At 29.7% G+C, this 22,166-nt stretch overlaps 1 protein-coding gene across 5 annotated transcripts in view; it reads right to left on the bottom strand.

Moving 5' to 3' along the window:
* LOC108694443 (phosphatase and actin regulator 1) overlaps positions 1 to 22,166 on the bottom strand; it is a 297,632-nt gene that overhangs the window by 184,767 nt on the left and 90,699 nt on the right. For all 5 annotated transcript variants that reach the window (XM_018203951.1, XM_018203946.1, XM_018203949.1 and 2 more), the window contains 2 exons: positions 3,372 to 3,536; positions 2,896 to 2,994 (listed from right to left, as the gene is read on the bottom strand). In XM_018203951.1, coding sequence (XP_018059440.1) covers positions 2,896 to 2,994; positions 3,372 to 3,536 — 264 coding nt within the window. The remainder of the gene's footprint in view (positions 1 to 2,895; positions 2,995 to 3,371; positions 3,537 to 22,166) is intronic.

The raw sequence follows: 22,166 nt of genomic DNA, 5'->3' as shown, positions 1-22,166 counted from the left end.
TATTTAAAAATTTTTTTAATTATTTAATTATTTATTAAAATAAAATTGTTTTAAAATATCACAAAAATATCACAAAAATATTACAAAAAAATATAATACACATATAAAAACAAAGGGGTGGTTATGAATAAAAAAAAAAATGTACATTTTCTATGAGTTTCATAACGCAAAAATATATCAATCCTAGCAAATATTTTTTTACTGAACAAAACATGGTTGCAAAAAGAGATCTTTTCAGTAGCAGCTTTTTAACAAACATTGATATTCGATTTAGATGTAAACTGGATAATGACATTAAGCTTTTTTTAATGTATATCTAATATTATATGATATCGGTTATTGTTATCGATATTTTTCTTTCGATGATTATTCTCCGCGATATTTCTCCGTATTTTCTGCTATTCATATCACCCCGCATTTCTCGGATCGATTTTGCAATTAATTTAAATAAACATATCTCTCTCTCTCTCTCACGTAGTAACTGACGGAATGACGTACGTTGATAAATAGCTCTATGTCATTGTCGTCGACTATCCCCAGCCAAGTTCCACAACTTCCTGCGATAATCTAACGAAACTGTGAGCGGAATACTTTAATTACAAAAGGTGGGATGTAGAAGAGCCACGCTTTCTCAAAACTTGTCTCGAAAAGTTCTGACTGTTTGGACGAGAATATGACTGATGACGGAACTTACGAAATAGTTTCGGAAATCATGAGAGTCCCAGAATTTTCTTGACAAGGGATACAGGCTAACTAGTATTACTTTAAGTATTGAGAAAAGATAATTATTATAATAATTACACCTGAGAAGTCCTTGCGACAAGAGAAACTAAATAGGTATTTTGAAATCTACTATCTCACTGTTAATTAGCTTCAACGCATTTGTCCTCCATATATCTTGGACATGCAAGTATTCTCTCAGTTATAGATTTCTTGATAAACATGAAATTATGTTTTTTTCAGCGAAGGCTGAAATAATAAGCTATATTGAGATAAAAGTGTTTGGTATTCGTGACTATAATAGCATGATAAAATAATTATGGTTAGAAGTTTCATTTTTATAGTTATTATGATATAATACTAACAATAATCACATTGTTCGACAAAGAGTCACTTTTTTTCCTCCCCAAAGTACCATATCCCTCAAAGATTTCTTCGTGCTAAACACGATTCCATTGTCAGAATTTGCGCAGCACATCAAAATTTTTAATAAATTAATAATAACATTATTGATGTGCATCAGTTAAAGAGATTTGGAGTGAAATGTAAAACTTTACTATTCACTAAAAATCCTGACGTGCTACACAAATGCTGATGACAGTATTGCATCCAGTGCAAAAAAAATCTGGGATATATATGACATTTTAAAAAGAAAAAGTGATTTTTTTGTTTAACTGCATAATTATATTGAAAGTCTAAAATTTAAACAACCATACTTTTAAAAATAAGTCATATTATCATTAACTAAAATTTATTTGAAAACTTAAATTATACTTTCAGATTATACTGTAAGCTTTATTTAAAAATAAGTTTTCATTTTGTTTAAAAAAAAAAAAGTCTTAAAAATAATCAAAAACATTATTTCTTGTTCATTTCACATTAAGTTACCCATTGCAAAATTCAGACGTGTTACACAAATTCTATCAATGATATCATATTCAACGTAAAAAGAATATGACACTTCGAAGAAAATTTGATTGTTGAACAGTATTATGAACATATTTATAAGTATTAAAAAATATATACAGTTGCATCAATTATTATAATTTATAGTCGTTTTCGATTCTAACTTGTCTTAAAAATAATCAAAAACATTATTTCTTGTTCATTTCACATTAAGTTACCCATTGCAAAATTCAGACGTGTTACACAAATTCTATCAATGATATCATATTCAACGTAAAAAGAATATGACACTTCGAAGAAAATTTGATCGTTGAACAGTATTATGAACATATTTATAAGTATTAAAAAATATATACAGTTGCATCAATTATTATAATTTATAGTCGTTTTCGATTCTAACTTGTATCTTCTATTTTATTTACTATGTATCTTCTATTTTATCAAAATTATAGTCACAAATACTGAACATTTTTTTCCCAATATATTTACGATTTTATTGCTAATTTTGTATCAATATCGATTGAGAATATTTCTTAGAATTTTATGTTAATTGTGTTATAAGTTAAAAAAAAGAAATTATTTATTAGTTAATTGTTTATCTGTATCGAATGAGCGGAAAATTAACTCCACGTTCGAATAAAACGTGAAACCATTCTGAGAGCTTCGTACAGTTCGTCGGTAAAAAGGATCACAGTGATATCACATTGCGATAATATCAGAGGATACACGTTGCTGGCAAATGATAAGAGATACTTCAAGAAATATTGAACATAAATCAGCTTAGACAATAAATTGCGTTTTGGCGCGAGATACTTCTAGTTATTGAGGAAATTGAGTTCGCGTCTGCCACATGAACTGTAAAATTACGCAATTACGACCTTCATCATTGGGTGGCAAGTTGTCGACACCCTAGCAACCTCTGTTGCTCGTTTCCTGTGCAATCTGCCGAAGGGGTGGACACCACTTTCGGCGCGACAGGTAAACGGACTCGGAAATATCTGTCTGGCATGCAAATTTCAACATATATAACGAGGAGCACCGAAAAAGACAATAATTGAAAACTGACAATATAATTGAACTCATAGTAGATTTGAAAGATAAAGTTGTTACATAAAAATGCAAAACGACCAAACAAACAATGAAATAATTATATAATTAAAAAATCGTGGGATCGAAGAACAAGCAAAAAATAGCGTAAACCAATACTAACACAGTAAAATAGAATAAAAATAGAAAAAAAGTTAAAAAAATAAGAAAATGCATACTCACCATTTTCCGGAAACGATGTTGACCGTATCACGGGCAGCAATATCCCTTTCTGCACCAATTCATCTCTGCTGGCACGTACTGAGATTTTTCTCTCGAGCGCTATTAACAAAGACAAAGAAAACGTACACGAATGTCATTACGCTGTTCGCTCTGTTATCTGCAACGCTATTTAAATATTTTCACATTACAATGTTGCAAATTGTTGACAAATGTTTAAAACGACTTCGGGCATAATAATCTAATCTAAAAAGTAGAAATTAAATATTTATTCGTGCAAAATGCAAACATTTTAATTGAACGTATATTAAATTTAATAACATTCATCATTTTTAAATGCAAAGATTTTTCGTGACAAAGCAACGTCAATCACAAAAATGACATATAGCATAAAATCCATTAAGTTTTTTCTATTATTAAAAATAAAAATACATGTCGCGTTTAAATTGAATTATTTTTACATCGCATCATCTACTTACATAGAGAAGCGGCCTCAAATTTATCCGATTTCTTTTTCCGCTTCCATTTCCAAGGTTTGAAGAGTCTACCGAGGGCAGAAAATTTACTTTTTCTTTCCAAAGGCGGCGTTCTCGCACCCGAACCCAAACTGTTTGTTCGTAGAGCAGCACCGTTTTGCTTTTTCGCTGCAAAAAGAAAAAGAATGATTTTATATATAATTTACGCTACAACGCTTTTTCATGTGCCTATATACATAAAATAAGTTAAATCCTTGATAAGATAAAGTTTACGAAGTCATAAAGCAAACATACGAAGCATAAAATTCTTTAACATTATTTGTATAAAGTTATGATGTTAAAATTTATAATACAGCCTTGTTTACACTCTCAAATGTAAACATCTATATCTAACAAAAAAAAAATTAAATATAATTTATAAAGAAAGATAATATTTATTGTTAATTTTTCTTTTTCAAAAAAATACAATAAATTGAAATTGTTTTATACTCAATACTTATAATCAAGGAGGTATAAGACAGTATATGTTGCGATTGTCAAAAAACGTTAATTATAACGTTTTTACCTATGTAAATTAACTTTAATCTCAATTTAACTTACTTCTCATCTTTTTCCAGTTACAAGAATTGGAAAAAGTATATTAAATATCGAGATTGAAATTAGTTTACATTGGCAAAAATGGACCCATAATCTGCGAATTACTTGCATATGATACAAATTAATGTTATCCATGTTTGCGTAATGCATTATCAACCCTAGATACGTTATCCCAATTTTCAGCTTTTCCAGTAAAACGTGAAGTTTCCTATGTTATCCGCGTTTATACCGACCAGGAATGCGAGGTTTTCCAACCCTCTTATCGGCGTCCGAAAGGGTGGAACCGAGTGAAAGACCATCGATCTATTACATGATATATTCAACGAGAATCACAATTTGTTTTATTAAAATTTACTACATATCTCACGACTACGAATTCTATAACAAGAGCAATTTTAAAATAAAATTTTTGTATACAATTTCTCTCAAGTATCTAAAAATTTAGTTAGGTACACATCAGAAAATAATTTTGTTTGATTAAAGTATAATTTATGTAAAACGCTTCAATGTTAATGATAAAACTGCCAAATATTTTAATATTCTAGCAACTAGTTCAAATATTTTACAAAATTATTTTGATAGTTTAAACAAAATCTATTTGCATATTTATATCTAGCTAAATTTTTAGATACTTTAGGAAAATCGCGTTCTTTTCATGTACTAAATATCTTTCTTCTCTTAGTTTTAATTTGCTCCTATCAATTTTTTAGTTAGCTTTTTCGTTGACATAAACAACAATATAACTCATGCCACCATAAAAGTCAATATTCGACTCGAATAACCTCCCCTACATAATTTAGCAGATATTCCATCGCAATATTTTGAAATTCAATTAAAAACAGAAAACACTACAACAAATGCGATCGGTAGAAAATGAAAACAAGATTTATTGATGTTAACATTTATCTAAACTGATTACTCGTACTAGACATAAATATTGCAATAACTATAATTATAAAATATTGATGAAAAAGTAATAGATAAATATATTGACGTTCCATACATACAATATAGTAAAATCTGTAAGAAAAATAAATCAGTATTTAACAGAATGATAAAACTTTATGTAAATTAAGGATTAAAATTTTTAGAGTTTTTATATAATAATTTTTCAATTATTTATTTTTATTCAAATAAAATTAATTTATCTTCAACGATAAGTAATCATTTACTATTGGAAAAAATTATCTTGAAAATAAAGACAAATAATTTAATAAAAGAAAGAATCCTATTTTCAAATAAAGAAGCTCATACTGTTTAATAATATTCATATACAAATTTGGAAATATATTTTTCGGTTTTATAAACTGCGCGCTGATTCGATTTGTTAGATTTGAAACGCAATCCTAAACTGAAACTAAAAATGACATTACAAATTATATTGATCATCAATTAAATAATGATGCTAATAACCACATTATAACACAACTGCAAAGAATTAATTGTAAAAAATTTCACTTCAGCCAGAATTTAAACCTGGAGGTTATATGAATATTATTAAGCACCAAGACCCGCTTTGAGCGAAAATAGGATTCTTTTTCTTATTTGATTTATTTTTATCGGTCTAATTTTCACTTATAAATATATTTAATTTTACAAATAACGAAATTATAGCTAGAAATTATAGAACAAAACGTAAATCTAGACTCGAGATTTGGGAACGATATTCGACTTGTTCTTAACTCTTATCTTTATTGCGCTGTTAAGATTTTAGAAAAAGAAAGAACTCTTTTAAAAGATCGTTCTCTGAATGCCCTTTCAACTTACACTTATCGACCATCTACTACCTTCTTATTTGTAACGCCCTTCGTACATAATACAGTCACTATTCTCTTAAGTCAAGAAATACTTTTCTACGCAAGAACAATCGCTACAAACGTAAGAACTACACAAGCCATTAGATAAACTAAATACGAAAATCGCAGATATCGAAAAAAATTCTTGCTCGTTCATTTAATTTTATTTATAAAAAATACCTTTTAATCGAACAAAAATTCTAGTTAAAATTTGAAAATAAAATATTTTATTTTTAAAATTTTTATATAGCCCAAAAATTAATATATTCACGTTACATTTAATAAATACTAATAAAATATTATAACAATTCTAAGAAAAATTGAAATAATTAATTTAGTTATTCGCATATCAGAAAAGAAATTTAAAATGATTGAAAAATTATTTCATGATTTGAATAACATTTAAAGATTTGAATAACATGTTACTCATGCTTAAATATTTGTATTACGTTGTGATGTAACGAAGTTAGCTTCGAAATAGCTTCAAAATCCATTTCAGGAAAAAAACGATCTAAAATATCACACTAAGGGAAAGAAAATCTCCCATACGCACAGTCATAAACAACCTATGTCGCCGTCGACGCCCACTCTATGGTGCATAATGTAAGACTCCCGTATATCTCGGGTAGCTACAAAGCAACGGTAGAGAGGGTGAAATGTAGCGGAAAGAAAGTGCGTCGTGTGCGGCTGAATGCTGTCAAGCGACGGGATTCCAAGGAACCCCGTGGGGAATAATGGCCGATAACGTGCGGTAGGGCAGTTTTGCAGGCGTAAGGTAGAAGCGGCCGATTACAGCAGCATTAAGCACCCCTCAGGGACACTAGTGACTGCCACAATATCTTGGATACTTATTGAACTATACTTCTTGAACAGAGCGGCTTCAAACCGCGACGAACGACGTACAACAAAGTTGCTTAAAAGACGATCGCTTAATTAGCCGCCGGACTGTTAATCTTCCCGTAATAATCAAGTGGGATAATTAGCAAAGCATCAAAAATAGAATGGTCTTTTGACCAAAACGATACGTGATAATCTTGAGGAGTAAAAATTGTATTTGATTATATTATATATAAAAAAATCAGTTGAGCATAATTTAATAACATTAAATAATGATTGCGACATTCACAATAGATATATACGAAAGAGATAAGTGAGAGATACGAGAATAAAATTTACTTATCAACTCTCTAGAATTTTTCACAACATTAAAACAAGTTTTTTTTTAATGTATTTATGAACGTAAATATATCGACTAATCTATCTTGGAATTTTATTTGAATTATTAAATATAATATAAGATTTACTTTCATTCTCTATATGTCTTGTTCAATTGAATAACTAAATTATTTTTTTTTTTTCACGACATTTTAACTCTTTATTCTTGAATAATAAAGATTTAATATAATCAAAATATATCACATCATTTCTCTTTTCTTTTATATGAATGAATAAATCACATTTACACACATTAACATGCTTGTTTTTGATTCTCAATTTCCTTTGCTTTACAAGAATAAATTACTTTTATCTATTATATGTTTCTATTATATGTTTCAAATATAATTATAGCAACAATGCAATGAGTATTTCTAAATAATCAGAGAGAGATGGAGTTTTGTTCTCGAAGCAAAACATGTACGTTAAAAGATCTACTTTGTTTCCTGTAGAATTTTCTTTTTTTCTCACAAAAGGAAGGAAGAGTATACGCACGGTCCTGATGCCAAAGTGGAATAATTGACGCCACAAAGCACTTCCGCTGTTCTGGGAGACCTATTCACACATGTCGAAGATCGTCAAGGACTTTTGCATCACATCCATCGTCTGCAGACAATGGCAATATTAACGCAATAGACCGTATTCGTCATTGTTCAAAATACAACGTCTTAGATCTTCATCTTCCTCTTACTATAAAAGAAGATGAAGAAAGGATTTAAAAAAGCCTGTGATCCTTCTGATCAATGCAAATATAGTATGGCAAAAACATTTCGCTAAAATCTAAAAGTTTAGTTAGATACAACAGATTAGACAATAATTATGTTGGACCATCAAAATAATTATGTCAAAGATACGTGACAAAATGCAACAAAATGATGAATTTTGATACTTTAAAAATCAATCGTTTGAGCAGCCTTACATAATTATTTTGATGATCCAATAAAATTTTTTTCAGATCTGTATGTATCAAGTTAAATTTTAAATACTTCAGCAAAATTATTTATTCCGTGTGACAGTGCTTGAAAATATTGCAAAATGAATAGTGTAATAAAATCAAAAAAATGAATTTTTCATGAAGAATGGCTATGAAGAATCTATACTTTATCATAAGCTTATCTCACCGTACTGAATGATAGAATCTTAAAAAATTCAGATTAAGATCATTATATTTCATTATCACAATCTGCAAAAATTAGAAATTAAAATCATGGAAATTAAAATCATCCGGAAACAAAGTTTTTAATAACTTACAATAAGAGTGAATAATCTGATAAGTTCTTCAAGATAATTTTTTCATTTAAGTTACTAATTCTCTCTTATATGATATAGTTACAATTTAATCTAATTAATCCCCTTATGACAAATGCGTTCGATCAATCCGAAGCGTACCAATCAATAATGAACTATCGAGCCATTGTGAATATGTATCTGCGAATATGTATCATGTTACAATGTATTTTGTAATTGCTAGTTAGAGCGATTAATGTGCAAATGAGACGCCGCGCGCTAGTGTGCACGGATGCTTGCGGTTATTTAATCGAGGTTCGATGGTCGTGTAAAAGGGGTTTAACGAAAGCCACGTGAACGGATATCCAGCCTGGATTTCGGCAAACCATAATCGTTAGTCGTTAGTCGTTAGTCATTGTTATCACAAAAGCCGTATGACAGATTGTGTATATTAGACGTAATCAATGTTAGAAATAGAGAAAAAAAACAAAGATCTATATGATATTGTTGAAATATTTGAAAATTAAGTGACAGGAATAATTTTGTTTGGACCATTAAAATAATTATTACAGAAATAATATTACAGAAAATAATTATATTACAGAAATATTCGTTGCATTTTTGCTGAGAATGTATTATTGACATTGAAATAACATGTAATAATTTAAATGGAATAGAATAAAAAAAAAAGATTAATCGATATACATTTGCAATTAAATTCATACGGAAAAGATGGTTTTAAAATATTTAAAAATTTAGACAGATATGAAAATAATTTTATTTAAACTATATCAAAATAATTATATAGGCGTAATTGGTTGCTAAATTGTTGAAATTTTTGCAATGTCAAGCATTCTACATAATTTTACATAATCCAATATCTACATAATCCAATAAATTTATGTTCAAATCTATATACTAGATCCAGTTAAATTTTACATATAGAATTTTACATCTAGATACTTAGAAATTTTTCATCTAGATACTTTAGCAAATACGGTTCCTCCATGTATTAAAATTCAATTATTATCAGTTATAAAAAGATAATTCATATAAATATATATATAAATAAAATTTCATATAAATCCCTGCATTAAAAAATATACAAATCCTTTTAGCAATCAAGAATCACGACTGTAAATTTATAACCTATAGTTATTATTTACAAATATTGATATTGTTATTTTAAATTGCATTTATATCTGTTCAATGATCATGCAATTCACACAGCATATCACGCCTATATCGAACATTGTATTTTACGGATTGAACACAAGTTAATGGCACAATCGACTATACCTAAAACATATGAGCCAACACATTCAGCCAAATAGTACCTAATCGTTACCTTTCACCATAACAAAGCAAAGTCGATAAAGATACATGGATTTACCCACTCGGCAGGCGCTAATAGCGAGTCCGGGCGAGTGAAACTCGATACAGAATTTGACACGTTGGCGAATCACTCTCGCGGAGGAAGGAATTAATTATTACCATTAAAGCAGTCCAAGAGGAAGGGTGAGCGTAATACATCGCCTAATCGAGTTGCGGCATCAACACGGCAATCGAATAAATGGACTCGAATGCCGCAGCGACGCATCGTCACTCGACCAGAAGCTAGAACTGGATATTGCTGCTATTGCTTCGATGCAACAGGCGCATCTGATGTAACAATAGACTTGCGTCATTGTCAACGGGTCTTGAACCGTGCTGAATCTCGCAACCGATTGGCAATGGGTAGACAGGCTAAACAGGGTGATAGAAATCTTTTGAATCGAGCTTCAATCCATACTATTTATAGTTTCCATCTTACTTGTAAAAGCGTTATGATATCCGTAAAATTCTAGACAATAAATATGTGAAGTAAGATCTATTTTATCGTAATAAATAAATAAGAAGAGAAGAATACATACAGTAATTTGGATCACTATTTGCGCGATAAAATTTTTAATATCATTACACGTAGAAATCTAATTCGTTAAATGCAAAGCATTAATAATAAAGATTAATCGGAGCAAGTAAAATATTATAACGATAATTATGTAACCTCTTACAAAAATGGACCACTTTAATTATTATGACTTGAAAGGAAATGTCTATCTTCTGTATTGATCCTTTTATTAATTATTTATGATTTCGAAAGCACTTTATAACAGAGTGAATAGATTTTAAAAATCTAACATTTTTCAAAAATCTAATCACGCTGTTATAAAATGCTTTCAAAACCATGAAATTTTTGTCGGAAACATTTTTTCATTTCGAGAATATTCACTTAAAAACGTAAAAACTAATTTTATTCAAGATAATGCTGCACCTCTAAAATCGAATTCTAATAGCTAAAAAATTTTTTCTCGTGATTAGGTTCATCTACTCTAAACTTACACAGATTTTTTTAATTCTACACTTGCCGAACTTTCCTTATCAATGAGTACGAAACATTCGCTCGTATTATCTTATTTCTCTATCATATCTATCATGAATTATTACATTTACTAATTTCTAATCTATTAATGCTTAATATCATTGATAATTAATACTACTGTTAAAATTTCATTCTATTCTTGTATCAGTAGCGAGCGAGAAATAATACGAATTACATTTAACATAAAAATGTGCAATTTTGATTATTAATAATAGTTGACTATTAATAATAGTGTAATTTATCATACATACGTCCAACACAGTTGAAGAACTACTACAGTTACATTAGTTTCATTGTGTCCCAATGAATATTCGCACTGAGAGCATGGATGCTCGCATAGATACGTATCGTGTCATTTCTAACAACATCGTGAAAGACGATTTGTATTCGGCTGCGACGCATATTACGATATCGTGATTTGCTGTCACGGTGACGTAGCGAATTACATCGCGCCATAAATCATCAGTAACGGAATAATAAAGAATCGCCTGTACACCTTCTTTACCGACTTGTAGAACAGGAAACGACATAAAAGTCATAGCGGGTGGAAAAAGGCATAGATAGAATAAGGGTTGCAACAGTTACAGCATGTTGCATTGAACACGGTAACGATAGTGGCGCAATGGCGTCCCTCCGCCATCAAGGGATGCTGGGGTGTTGCTATGGAGATATCACTTCTGTTCTCTGATTACCTGGCCACTGGTTGTCAACTTGAAACCTCTGATATTTCCCCTGCCGCATTGACTTTCCGGCATCTCGTAAAAACATTCAAACGTAATCATTTTTATTCCAGCACACGGCACACAATACACGTCATTAAACAGCATGTGATCATTCAGAGGCAGTTAATTCCTATTTTTGTCTGCTATTTTTTATTATTACATGTATTTTATAGATTTCTTTATGAAGAATTATCTGATAATTTATTTCGAAATAAGATTTTATTGTTAAAAAATATACAAAAAGAATGGTTTTATAAAAGTATCTAAAAATTTAGCTTATAGATACAGATCTGAAAAAAAATAATATTGGACCATTAAAATAATTATGTAGCATGTTCAAGCTGGTTGCAAAATTTTTTATAATATTTCTCATTAAGCTTGAATTTCCTATATAATTATTTTAATGGTCCAACAAAATTCAGGTCTGTACGTAGCTAAACTTTTAAATATTTCAGCAAAATCATTCTTTTCATGTTATACATTTTTATGTTATTCGAAACAATTGTAATTATTTGACTGTCTTTATTTGAAAGGCAGTAATATTAACATCAAAAACACGATTGTATATTGATTCATTTACGTTAATGTAATGCCGATATATTTATTTTGCAATAAAATATTAAAATAATTATCAAAATATTAACGCATCTTTTCTCGTGACAAAATGTCCAGCCAACGCATTTCGAAAACAATAGAATTCGTGAGTTATTGCACAGAGTCATATTTAATTGTTGATAAATTAACACAAGTTTCGTGCTTCACGATTCGGGCGCATAAAAGCCAATTGTATGCAGACGGTTCGAACGACAGGACCGCTAAGTTCGAAACCATGCTCGATAACAGACAGAATTTCGTGCCACAAAGCATCGGAAACCATAAAGGTAAGCCCACCGCTATCAGCTTACCCTATCAGATTACTCTCGTCCCCTCCGAGGTTGGAAAAGGATTACATGGAGGGATGCGATTCGGATCTCTATTATTCGCTTTTCAACAAGAGCTTATTAATTAATTCTTAGCATCACCCTTCTTCATCTACATCCTTTTACGATTACTTTTATAAAATTTGCGAGAGATTATTAATTAAGAAAAGATTTCCGGATTCAATTTATTAATTTTCAATTTATCATAAAATAGATTAATGTAGAGACTATCATATATTTATTTGTGTGTGTGTGTGTGTGTGTGTGTGTGTGTGTGTGTGTGTTAAAACATTTTATACTCTTCTTTAAATTCTGAAATTTAAAATAAAATAATTCACACATCTGTTTTACCCCAAAATTATGACGCCAGTATTATGGCTTATGATTATAACATATATTAGATGAAGATTTATTCTAAATATAAGAATATTTATATTTTATAAGTTACTCTTGTCTCAAAACAATAAGTCAGTTTTATTTAATTCAAGGAAAGAGAATTATTAATATGATTTTAATATTGTTTATTCTTACTGTATAAAAAAGATAAGATTACATCAAGAATATTTTTATCTTGTTATCAGAAATCTTTTGTAAACTTCTCAAAAATTAATTACGTATATCGTAAATAGATATTTTGCTGTCTACTTTAATTATTATTAAATAAACACGCAATCAGAGAAAGGGAAAGAGATATTTCAATATAAAGATTTTAGATTATAAATTATTTAAAAAAAATAAATTATTAAAAAAATGTACATGTATACTCCAAACTTTAAACTTAATAAACTGTCATTCTTCAGTTAAAAATATTTTTTCTTTTTAAAGAAAAAAATAAATAAGTATTATTAGGTGTGCAACTTTGTTTCCGCCGTTTTCCTATAGATGGCTTTAGCGGTAAGTGGTGGTCGAAATAAATAAATCATAGACGTCATACAATAAACTTGGGCATCTGTCAACATAACCCCATAGAAACATTAGTCGATTTGTGTCTGCATCATAAAGTTATTCTCGATTGAAAATGTCAGTTTACGAGCCAAATTCTCATCATTTGCGGGAGGTTTTAATTTTTTGCTTCAATATGAAGAAATCTGCGGCTGAGGCTCATCGAATGCTCTCAAATACTTATGGTGAGGCTATTAGTGAAAGAACGTGTCGTGAGTAGTTTCAACGCTTCAAGAACGGTGATTTTGACGTCCAAGGTCATGCTCTGTATTTGGTGGGACCAGCTCGGCGTAGTGTTTATGAACTGTTTATGAACGACTGAAACAATCACAGGCGATCGGTATCGAACGCAATTGATGCGTTTGAGCCGAGCATTGAAAGACAAACGGCCGCAATACAACGAGAGACACGATAAAGTGATTTTGCAGCATGACAATGCTCGACCCCATGTTGCGAAAGTGGTCAAGACATACTTGGAAACGTTGAAATGGGAAGTCCTACCCCACCCGCCGTATTCTCCAGACGTTGCTCCCTCTGACTATCACTTGTTTCGATCAATGGCACACGGCCTGGCTGACCAGCACTTCCGGTCTTATGAAGAAGTAAAAAATTGGATCGATTCGTGGATAGCCTCAAAAGATGATCAGTTTTTTCGACGCGGGATTCGTACGCTACCCGAAAGATGGGAGAAAGTAGTGGCCAGCGATGGACAATACTTTGAATCATAAATGTATAACCAGTTTTTTACAATAAAGCCTCGAATTTCGGAAAAAAACGACGGAAGCAAAGTTGTACACCTAATATATAAAGACGTATTCTTATTTCTTGCTCTTATTTCAATTCTGTTATTTCATTTAGTCTTCTCAACTAATTGTTTTATTTTTGATTGAACCTTGCATTAATAAGTCAATAAATGTTCGAAAACTTTAATTACACATCAAAATCAATTAAAAGACAAGTCGTTCAATCTACGATTCGGTGGGTTAAAAGACAAAAAATATAAAGGCGGGTGGTTCTTTCCCTTTAATGAAAAGACGATTTCATCGATCACCACCTCGAGATTCGGTATGAGATCGAAGATGGAGTCGTGGATTGAAATGTAATTACTGAAATTCCTTTAGGGGAAATGAAATCGAGAATAGAACACATACCGTTCTGAAATTGTAGCAATTTCGGATGTAGTAATTGCCGTGCGTATCCAGCTGCTTGATCGATATATATAGTTACGTCGGTATAGTTAATCAATTATAATAGATCGCAAAAATCGTAATCAACAAATGAAATAGAAATATATATGAGAAGAGTAGTTTACAAAATAAAACGAGGTGATTATGAACTGTTAAATTCATATCACATTATATTCAATTGAAGTTATTTTTAATCATTTCTTATAGATCGCCACTGCTCCTATTAAATATATCGTTAATTTAACAACTAAAATTAAAAACAATTAAATAATTTAACTTGTGAAAATGTATTAAATTTGACTCAAATTTATTTTATTGTTTGCTACACGTTAATATGGACATTGTCTACTTCGAAACTAATTACAGAAATGGATTGATTTACATTTTGACATATATAGAAGTTGAAAATAATAAAATATTATTTAACTCAAGAGATTGAGTTGCCATTGTTCTTTTGATACTCAAAATGTAGATAATTGTGTATGTATACATATTTTATAGATAGTAAGCAAATAATTTAATTAAGATGCGGATAATAATTTAAACTAACTTAAAAACAGCGTTGATTAAGCGGACGGGATACCAGAAAGTGCATCAAGCTTCTTGTAATTATTGAAATCTAATTACACGTTGGTCGGATCTAAAATTGATTATAAGATTCAACAAGATATCTCACTCTTCCAGAGATATACTTACATTTTCTCAAACAAAATGAAAAAAATACGAGCAACAACCGTCAACCGTCTGCGTTTAAAGCGTGTCAAAGTCCACTCTATTTGAGTTCGTCAGTTTCCCGCAGGCGAATGCACTGTCAGTACATTATCTCGATAAATACGAGTTATACGTAAGCAACGTGTGTACTTGTTATTTTTGTTATTTTTTTCAATCAGTATTCCAAGCTTATTGTTAGAAGAAACAGAAATAATAATTTATTTATTATATAAAAAAATTAAGAAAAGACGTAATAAAAAATTATTAGTCTTCTGTTATATTATTTATCTAATTGTAAAATAATGTAAATTGCAATAACAAGAAATATTATGCGAGATTTTACTTCATACTATTACTGATTATTTATCGATTCTTTGTTTAAACTACGATATTGATATTCAAATTTAATGCGCAAAAAGTTCTTGAATATATTTTCTAGATGTTATATATTAAGACAGTTCGTCAATGATTAAAATAAAACAACAACAATTTTAATAAATACACGAAAAATACTAAATTATTATAATATTGCAATAATATAAGAAACACAATGGTATTAAGGAACAGTATTATCGTGAAGATTAAAAGTATTCTAGATATCTTTCAAACACTTTTGCTGTTCATATTAAATTTAATGAAATGCAAATGGAAAAACAGTTTTCACAGAACGATGGATACACGACGGATGCACGACTAAAAAGCCTTAAAAGCACGGCATCCATCCACACTGTCCGTTCGTTCGTTTTCTGTGTTGAGCGCACGCTAAAACCCTACAAGCTGTTTACATTGCATCCTGTGCTTGCAGTAAAAGCTTATATCTCGATAACCGATTAAATTGCAGCTTCAAACGCATCGTGACGACAACTAATAAAAATCTTATTCTTTCAATGTACCGTAACTTGGTATAATCGTATTTATCATTTTTTCTTGTTGTATAATAAAATATTAATGAAACAGTGACAATATGAGATATTTATAATTTACATTTTTCCATACCAATTCTATCCTCGTCAGTTACTTGATAAATGTGTGCTATAATATTATTAGAAGTATTACCAAGAAAAAAGGAATCATAAATTGAGTGTTACTATCACATAATATCACAAGCATGTGGATAAATATACGCTATACGAAAAGAATGATTTTGCTTAAGTAAAATTTAGCTAGACGCAGAACTGAAAATAATTTTGATGGACTTTCAGATGGATTATTAAAATAATTACGTAGGAATCTTAAATATGATGAACTCGCAAAAGTCTTGACGTTCTAACAATTAGTGTGAGCATCTTATATAATTATTTTGATGATCAAACAAAATTATTTGCATATCTGTAGCTAAATTTTTAGATATGCAACTGTAACAAAATCATTCTTTTGCGTGTAGTTTACAAATCTTAAATTTTAATTTTTTAAATAAAAATATTTCTCTATTATTTTTGTTTTGTAACATCGTGCTTAAGTTATCATCTACTATTATCACTACAAACTAAATAAAATTATCCCTACTAACGACGAGCTAGTTCTATTAGAAATATTCAATATAGTGTCATCGAATATTTATTCGTACAATTCTGCAAATAATTTGGAAACTTTTGGCTACGAATCAAAAATTTTCTACAAAATTCTGTTCTCTCTCAAAGAGTAATAAATTAATTATACAATTCATGATGACGTTTATCTCACATCAATTACAAACTGTAAAGTTGCATAAACTTGTATAAAGCTAAACAAAAGAATGACAGTAATAATATGATTATAATGTGTTAATGCCTGTGATATTCAGGTGTGATATTCGAATTAGTGAAATTTGGCAGATGTAGTTCAAGTTCATCTATCATATTTCTACTATATTCTCTTGATACATGCCAAATGTAACGTTGCCAAAAATGCATGTTAACTTATTGAGAATGCTCTACATCTTTCGACCAAATAATTGAAATATTTCGTTCAAAATATTTGTCGTATCAAATTATCAAACGATGATAGAAGTTATCAGCAGAACATACGTGTTAACACAGTATTGACCGACACTTTACAGCAATTAATCGATGACATTTAAAATTACGGAAACAGACAGATTCGTTTATAAAATCGATAATTAAATGAAAAAGTTTTGCTAATTTAAAAATATAGTTGGATACAAATCTGAAAATAATTATGTAAGACGCTTAAATAGATTGCTAGAAAACTGCAACATTGTTATCAACGTGTAAGTGTTCTACATAATTATTTTAATGGTCCGACAAAAATATTTTTAGATTTGTATCTAGTTTTTTTTAGATATACTTCAAAGTTCTCTCTTTCCGAGTATGAATTCAAAATAATTCAGAGATATATAACATTTATGTACTTGAATACATAAATTCTATTTTTAGACGACTATTTAATGCTAATTTTCACAGCAAATACTTTGAGACAATTGATCTTTTTAGTGTGTTAATTGTATACAATATTATACAACAGTAATTAAAGTGTCACAGCAATACGCATCAAGAATAATGGCATTTTCTCGAAGTCATTATTCGATTCAATAAATATGTAAATAGTTCGACGATGAATAGGTCTTCTCAATCTTTCACGCACAAAAGAATGAGGCGACTGGTGTTATTTTCGGCCTACTTGTGTCGAACAAGCCAGTCTTATGAATCTATAAGAGCGTGAATCATAATCATTATACAAGATTTAATATGCGGAATAGAATTGATTCTCAAATACGGCACTTCGATACTGACTGAGCTATAAATTCAATAATATCGATTATACCTACGCATTTATCTACTTTCCCAAGTAAAACCCAATAACGCGTGAAGCGAAAGTATATAAGCATCTCTATTATTTAAAAAAGCTATTTAACGATAACGCTTCTCTTCTGGAAAATGGACACCGTTTGCTCCAGAATCTGAGAAATCATCTGACAAATCGAATGTCTCTTGTATAGACACGTATCACAGAAAGAAATAAATAAACATTGACTCACTCTTCATAAGCATTAATTAAAAAAAAGCATTTGCGTCAGATATAGTTATTATAAATCAATAAATAAAAATGCAGTTCCTCTAATATATTTATTACAGTGTAAAAAAAATAATGTTTCATAAAACATTATTGACATATTAATAATTTTCAGTACCATTGTGTGTGCAGGTTTAAAAGTTGCTCAGGAATGTTACGCTGATAAATCAAGCAGTCCTATAAGTAAATTGCACATTGAACATTGTTCGTCCTATCAGCCGACTCTTTTTCGTTCGAGTCTGACGATATCGCAGAAATAACTGAATACTCTATGGCGGTATGGCTCTCTACTCGTTTGACCACTTAATAAAACCTCTCTCTATCTCTTTATCTATCTCTCTCTCGCTCATAGTTTGCGATTAGCACCGTTACTCATCGTCCCTCCTAGGATTATGTTCACGTATGTACGCTGCTGTACAGTACATTACCACGCCAGTAATGCGTTTATGTTGTCCGTAAACAATGCGTGCAATAATATACCTACGTAAGTCACGCGAGCTATCATATACGTGGTTATAGCGCGCTAATTATTTCATGGGAACAGAGAGAACACATATGTAATCGAGGCGATCTATGTAAAATCGAAATGTAGCGAACATAAAAATGTTATTAGACCGACAGGAAAAAGAATGAGTGGTAGCAGCCGATGTTTTGAAAAGAAAACAAAAAACTGAAACTAAATCTGTCATTCGTTCATCTCGAATGTATCAAACCGCATGGGTTTTTGTAGGATTTTGTGAATTACAATAATATAAAAAGACGAGTATTGTCAGCGATATTTCAATTTAAAATTTAGAAATTTAATTTTAAAACATCAAATTAAATAAGATTTTAAACTATTTTAGATGTAAGATCAAAAAATTTTATATATAAAATCAAGAGATTTTCAAATAAATTTAAATGTTGTTTCGTATAATATAAAGTGCGATTATAAATAAATTGTTTGAATTAGATAAATTATATGGAATTCCTTTATTCCTAATAAAACACAGATACTAATTAAAAATTAGGAATTAAATATAAATGTTCAAGTAGCAGCTTCAAAATACAAAAGATGAATTATTGCCACTTCTGCAGCGCACTTCGCGTGAGCGCAACTTCTGTTGCGTGTGTATGTACATATATTAATAGGATCGCCTATACCATAAATAAGCGCGAGTTTCCGGTTTAACATGCTCGTGAAAAGTTAAACGAAGCGTTCGTGAAAAGCTCTTTTTATAACATCCGGAATTATAACACGTGTAAATAAAAAGATAGATTTAATATTAATCTTCCTTTCTGATAACTTTGTAGATGCAATGTGATACAAATCTACAATCGATACAAATTCTATCGGAATATCCCACATATTTTTGATAGCAGATTAATAGTTTGACCTAATTATTTATTCATGTATATATACCAAAGAGACATTTACAAATTGTAATTTGTATTTGTATACAGTCAACTTATTCGTGAATTTATTATTCGCGGAATCGACATATTTGTGACCATATTTCTTTATTCGCGATAGATATTTCAATATTCGTGAATGTAAATCGCATATATATGCAATTGCATTTTGATCATTTTGCTGCCTTTTTCCAATAAGAATTTATATATGAATTGCACAGAATTATAAAAACAATAATGCAATACGATTATACGATTTCATATGAAAAATTAAAAAATTAGGAAATTACAATTTTATCTTTTAGCGTCAATTCATAACATATGCTTCAAAAAAAGTTTTATACTTTGTGTGTATAAAATAAGCTTAATTCCTAGGATAAAAAAACAATACTAGTGTTTTTAAGAATAAGCTAGGAGATTTAATATAAAAGAAGATGCTTGAAAATTGCATACATGCAATGATGTAGTAGTAAGTATCAATATATCAGTATTACATCATGTTACTACATCATAAATAAAAATGATGGTCTACTCTCTTTGTTAAATTTAATTCTTCTTGAAACGTATCCCAAATAATATGACTACATTTAAACTTCAACTACAGCGACAAGTCATTTGGATTTGAAACAAAAATTTTTGAATAATTGTACAATGTGTATGAGATTGGTACTATAAGGTTCTAAATTAAAATGTTAAAAAATGGTTTAAAAAATGTTAAATCTTCCTCTCATCAATCGCTGTAAGGAAGTTCACTTGCATATTTCAAGCAAGAATGCCTTAAAACTCAGACATAGTTTTCGATTTTACATAGCTTTGATATCCATTTCTAATGTAAATTAATTTTAGCTTCGATCGAATTTATTTTTTATCTTGTTTTGCTTCTCATAATCAGAAAAAGATAAAAAATAACAGTTAAACCAAGCTGGATTGACAAATAAACATGAATGAATTAAATGTTTTATAAAAACGTTTTATAAACTGTTATAAATATTTGGATTCTTTTCGTACTTTAATGCCAATGATTTTCATTTTTATTCTTGTTTCCTCCTGCTTATCAGAAATATAATACATACGTAGATTCTAAAAGTTTAAATCTGGCTATACAAACACCGTGAGAAAAGACGTCTGATGGAACATTCATTAATCTTAGAGCGTTAACTTTTTCTATACTTCTTTATAATTTCTGAAGCTCCATTTCAAATAAGAAATAATAAAATAAATTTCATGAAAATGAATTCATTTATTATGGCTCAAAGATATATATGTAGATCTCAATCGAGGATTAAGACTAATTAATTTTGAACCAATTGATAAATTTCATTATTTCGAACAAGGCGCAAAGTTTGCAAGACTGTACACAAAAGTATCACTATTATATGTATAACATATTTACATGTGTGGAGAATCAAAAACAAAAATATCAATAAAAATAGGATTTTTTTTTATTTGATTTACTTTTATCGATCTAATTTCCTTGTAATTTCCTTGTAATTGTTAATATCATAACTATTATATCCATATTGGACAACTCTAAAAGTTACAACTCGTTTATAGTTATTGCGCACTCAAACGAATTACTTTCCCTTTCTTTCCTGATATATTTTTGTGACGTAAAAACTCATTACCAAAATTGAACCAACGATTCTCAAAGAAATGAGATTCGATTTTCTGATATGCCCGAGGCAATAACTTGAGAAGAACGTTCAGTAATAAACTTTCTACTGAGCCGTACAACGTGTTGGCAATTGAAATTGGCATTCAACGTTTTTAAATCTTGTAAATCAAAATATGCAATATTTTTTTCCCCAAACTAGCATAATCAATTAATGTAACTATATGCGCAACGTAGTAAATTTTTAGAGTGTGAATAATACTGTAAATTCATACATCATACATTATCTAAAGAATGAATCAATTTAAAAGATACTAAGTACTATAAATAAAAACGATTTTTACAAAATACATAGCTTTATTTAATCTTGCATTGCGAATGAGCGTGAATAGTAATTTGCAACATGTGTCATTAAAAAAAAAAATTGCAACCGTATTTAGCGTGAAATTTAGCCACAAATTCCATGTAGTTGATGATTGAATATTCTGATTAATGACTATTCGAAAGTTACAGACCATTATAACTATGCTTCCTGTTTTGGATAGTGAATTCGAGTTTCAACCGCGCGCCTCCAAGTGTGCAGTAGATTAATTAATTAAATTTACCGGTTAACGCAATGACCCATGAATTTAATTACTTCGATCGCCGAGGAATAAAATTTTGGCGGGCAGCACGATAACTTTTCTATCAATGTAAGCGTGGCAATCAACTACTTTTATATGTTAATTACGACTCATCGCTTATTATTTATTGTCGCTATTAACTATAATTTTTCTTATTACATAAGTCCAGTTTATTTGATTAACTTGTGATTAGATTTAACTTGATGTTTTATGTAATGGGCTTTATTTATAATGATGATCATGGAAGCCCATTCGATGAAATATCAGATTAAGCTTAACCACAAATTAACAGATAATGAAAAATCGGATCTAAGTAATTCACATTTCGAATACACATGCACTACACACGTACAATATAAATCTAATTCAATTTATAAAATGCCTTGACAGGATCAATATTAGATTATAGCTTTTTATAGA

This window comes from Atta colombica, unplaced genomic scaffold (genome assembly GCF_001594045.1).
Source record: "Atta colombica isolate Treedump-2 unplaced genomic scaffold, Acol1.0 scaffold12, whole genome shotgun sequence".
Taxonomy (NCBI): domain Eukaryota; kingdom Metazoa; phylum Arthropoda; class Insecta; order Hymenoptera; family Formicidae; genus Atta; species Atta colombica.
Note: the sequence above shows the minus strand (reverse complement) of the source record. Positions and strands in the feature narration are given on the sequence as shown.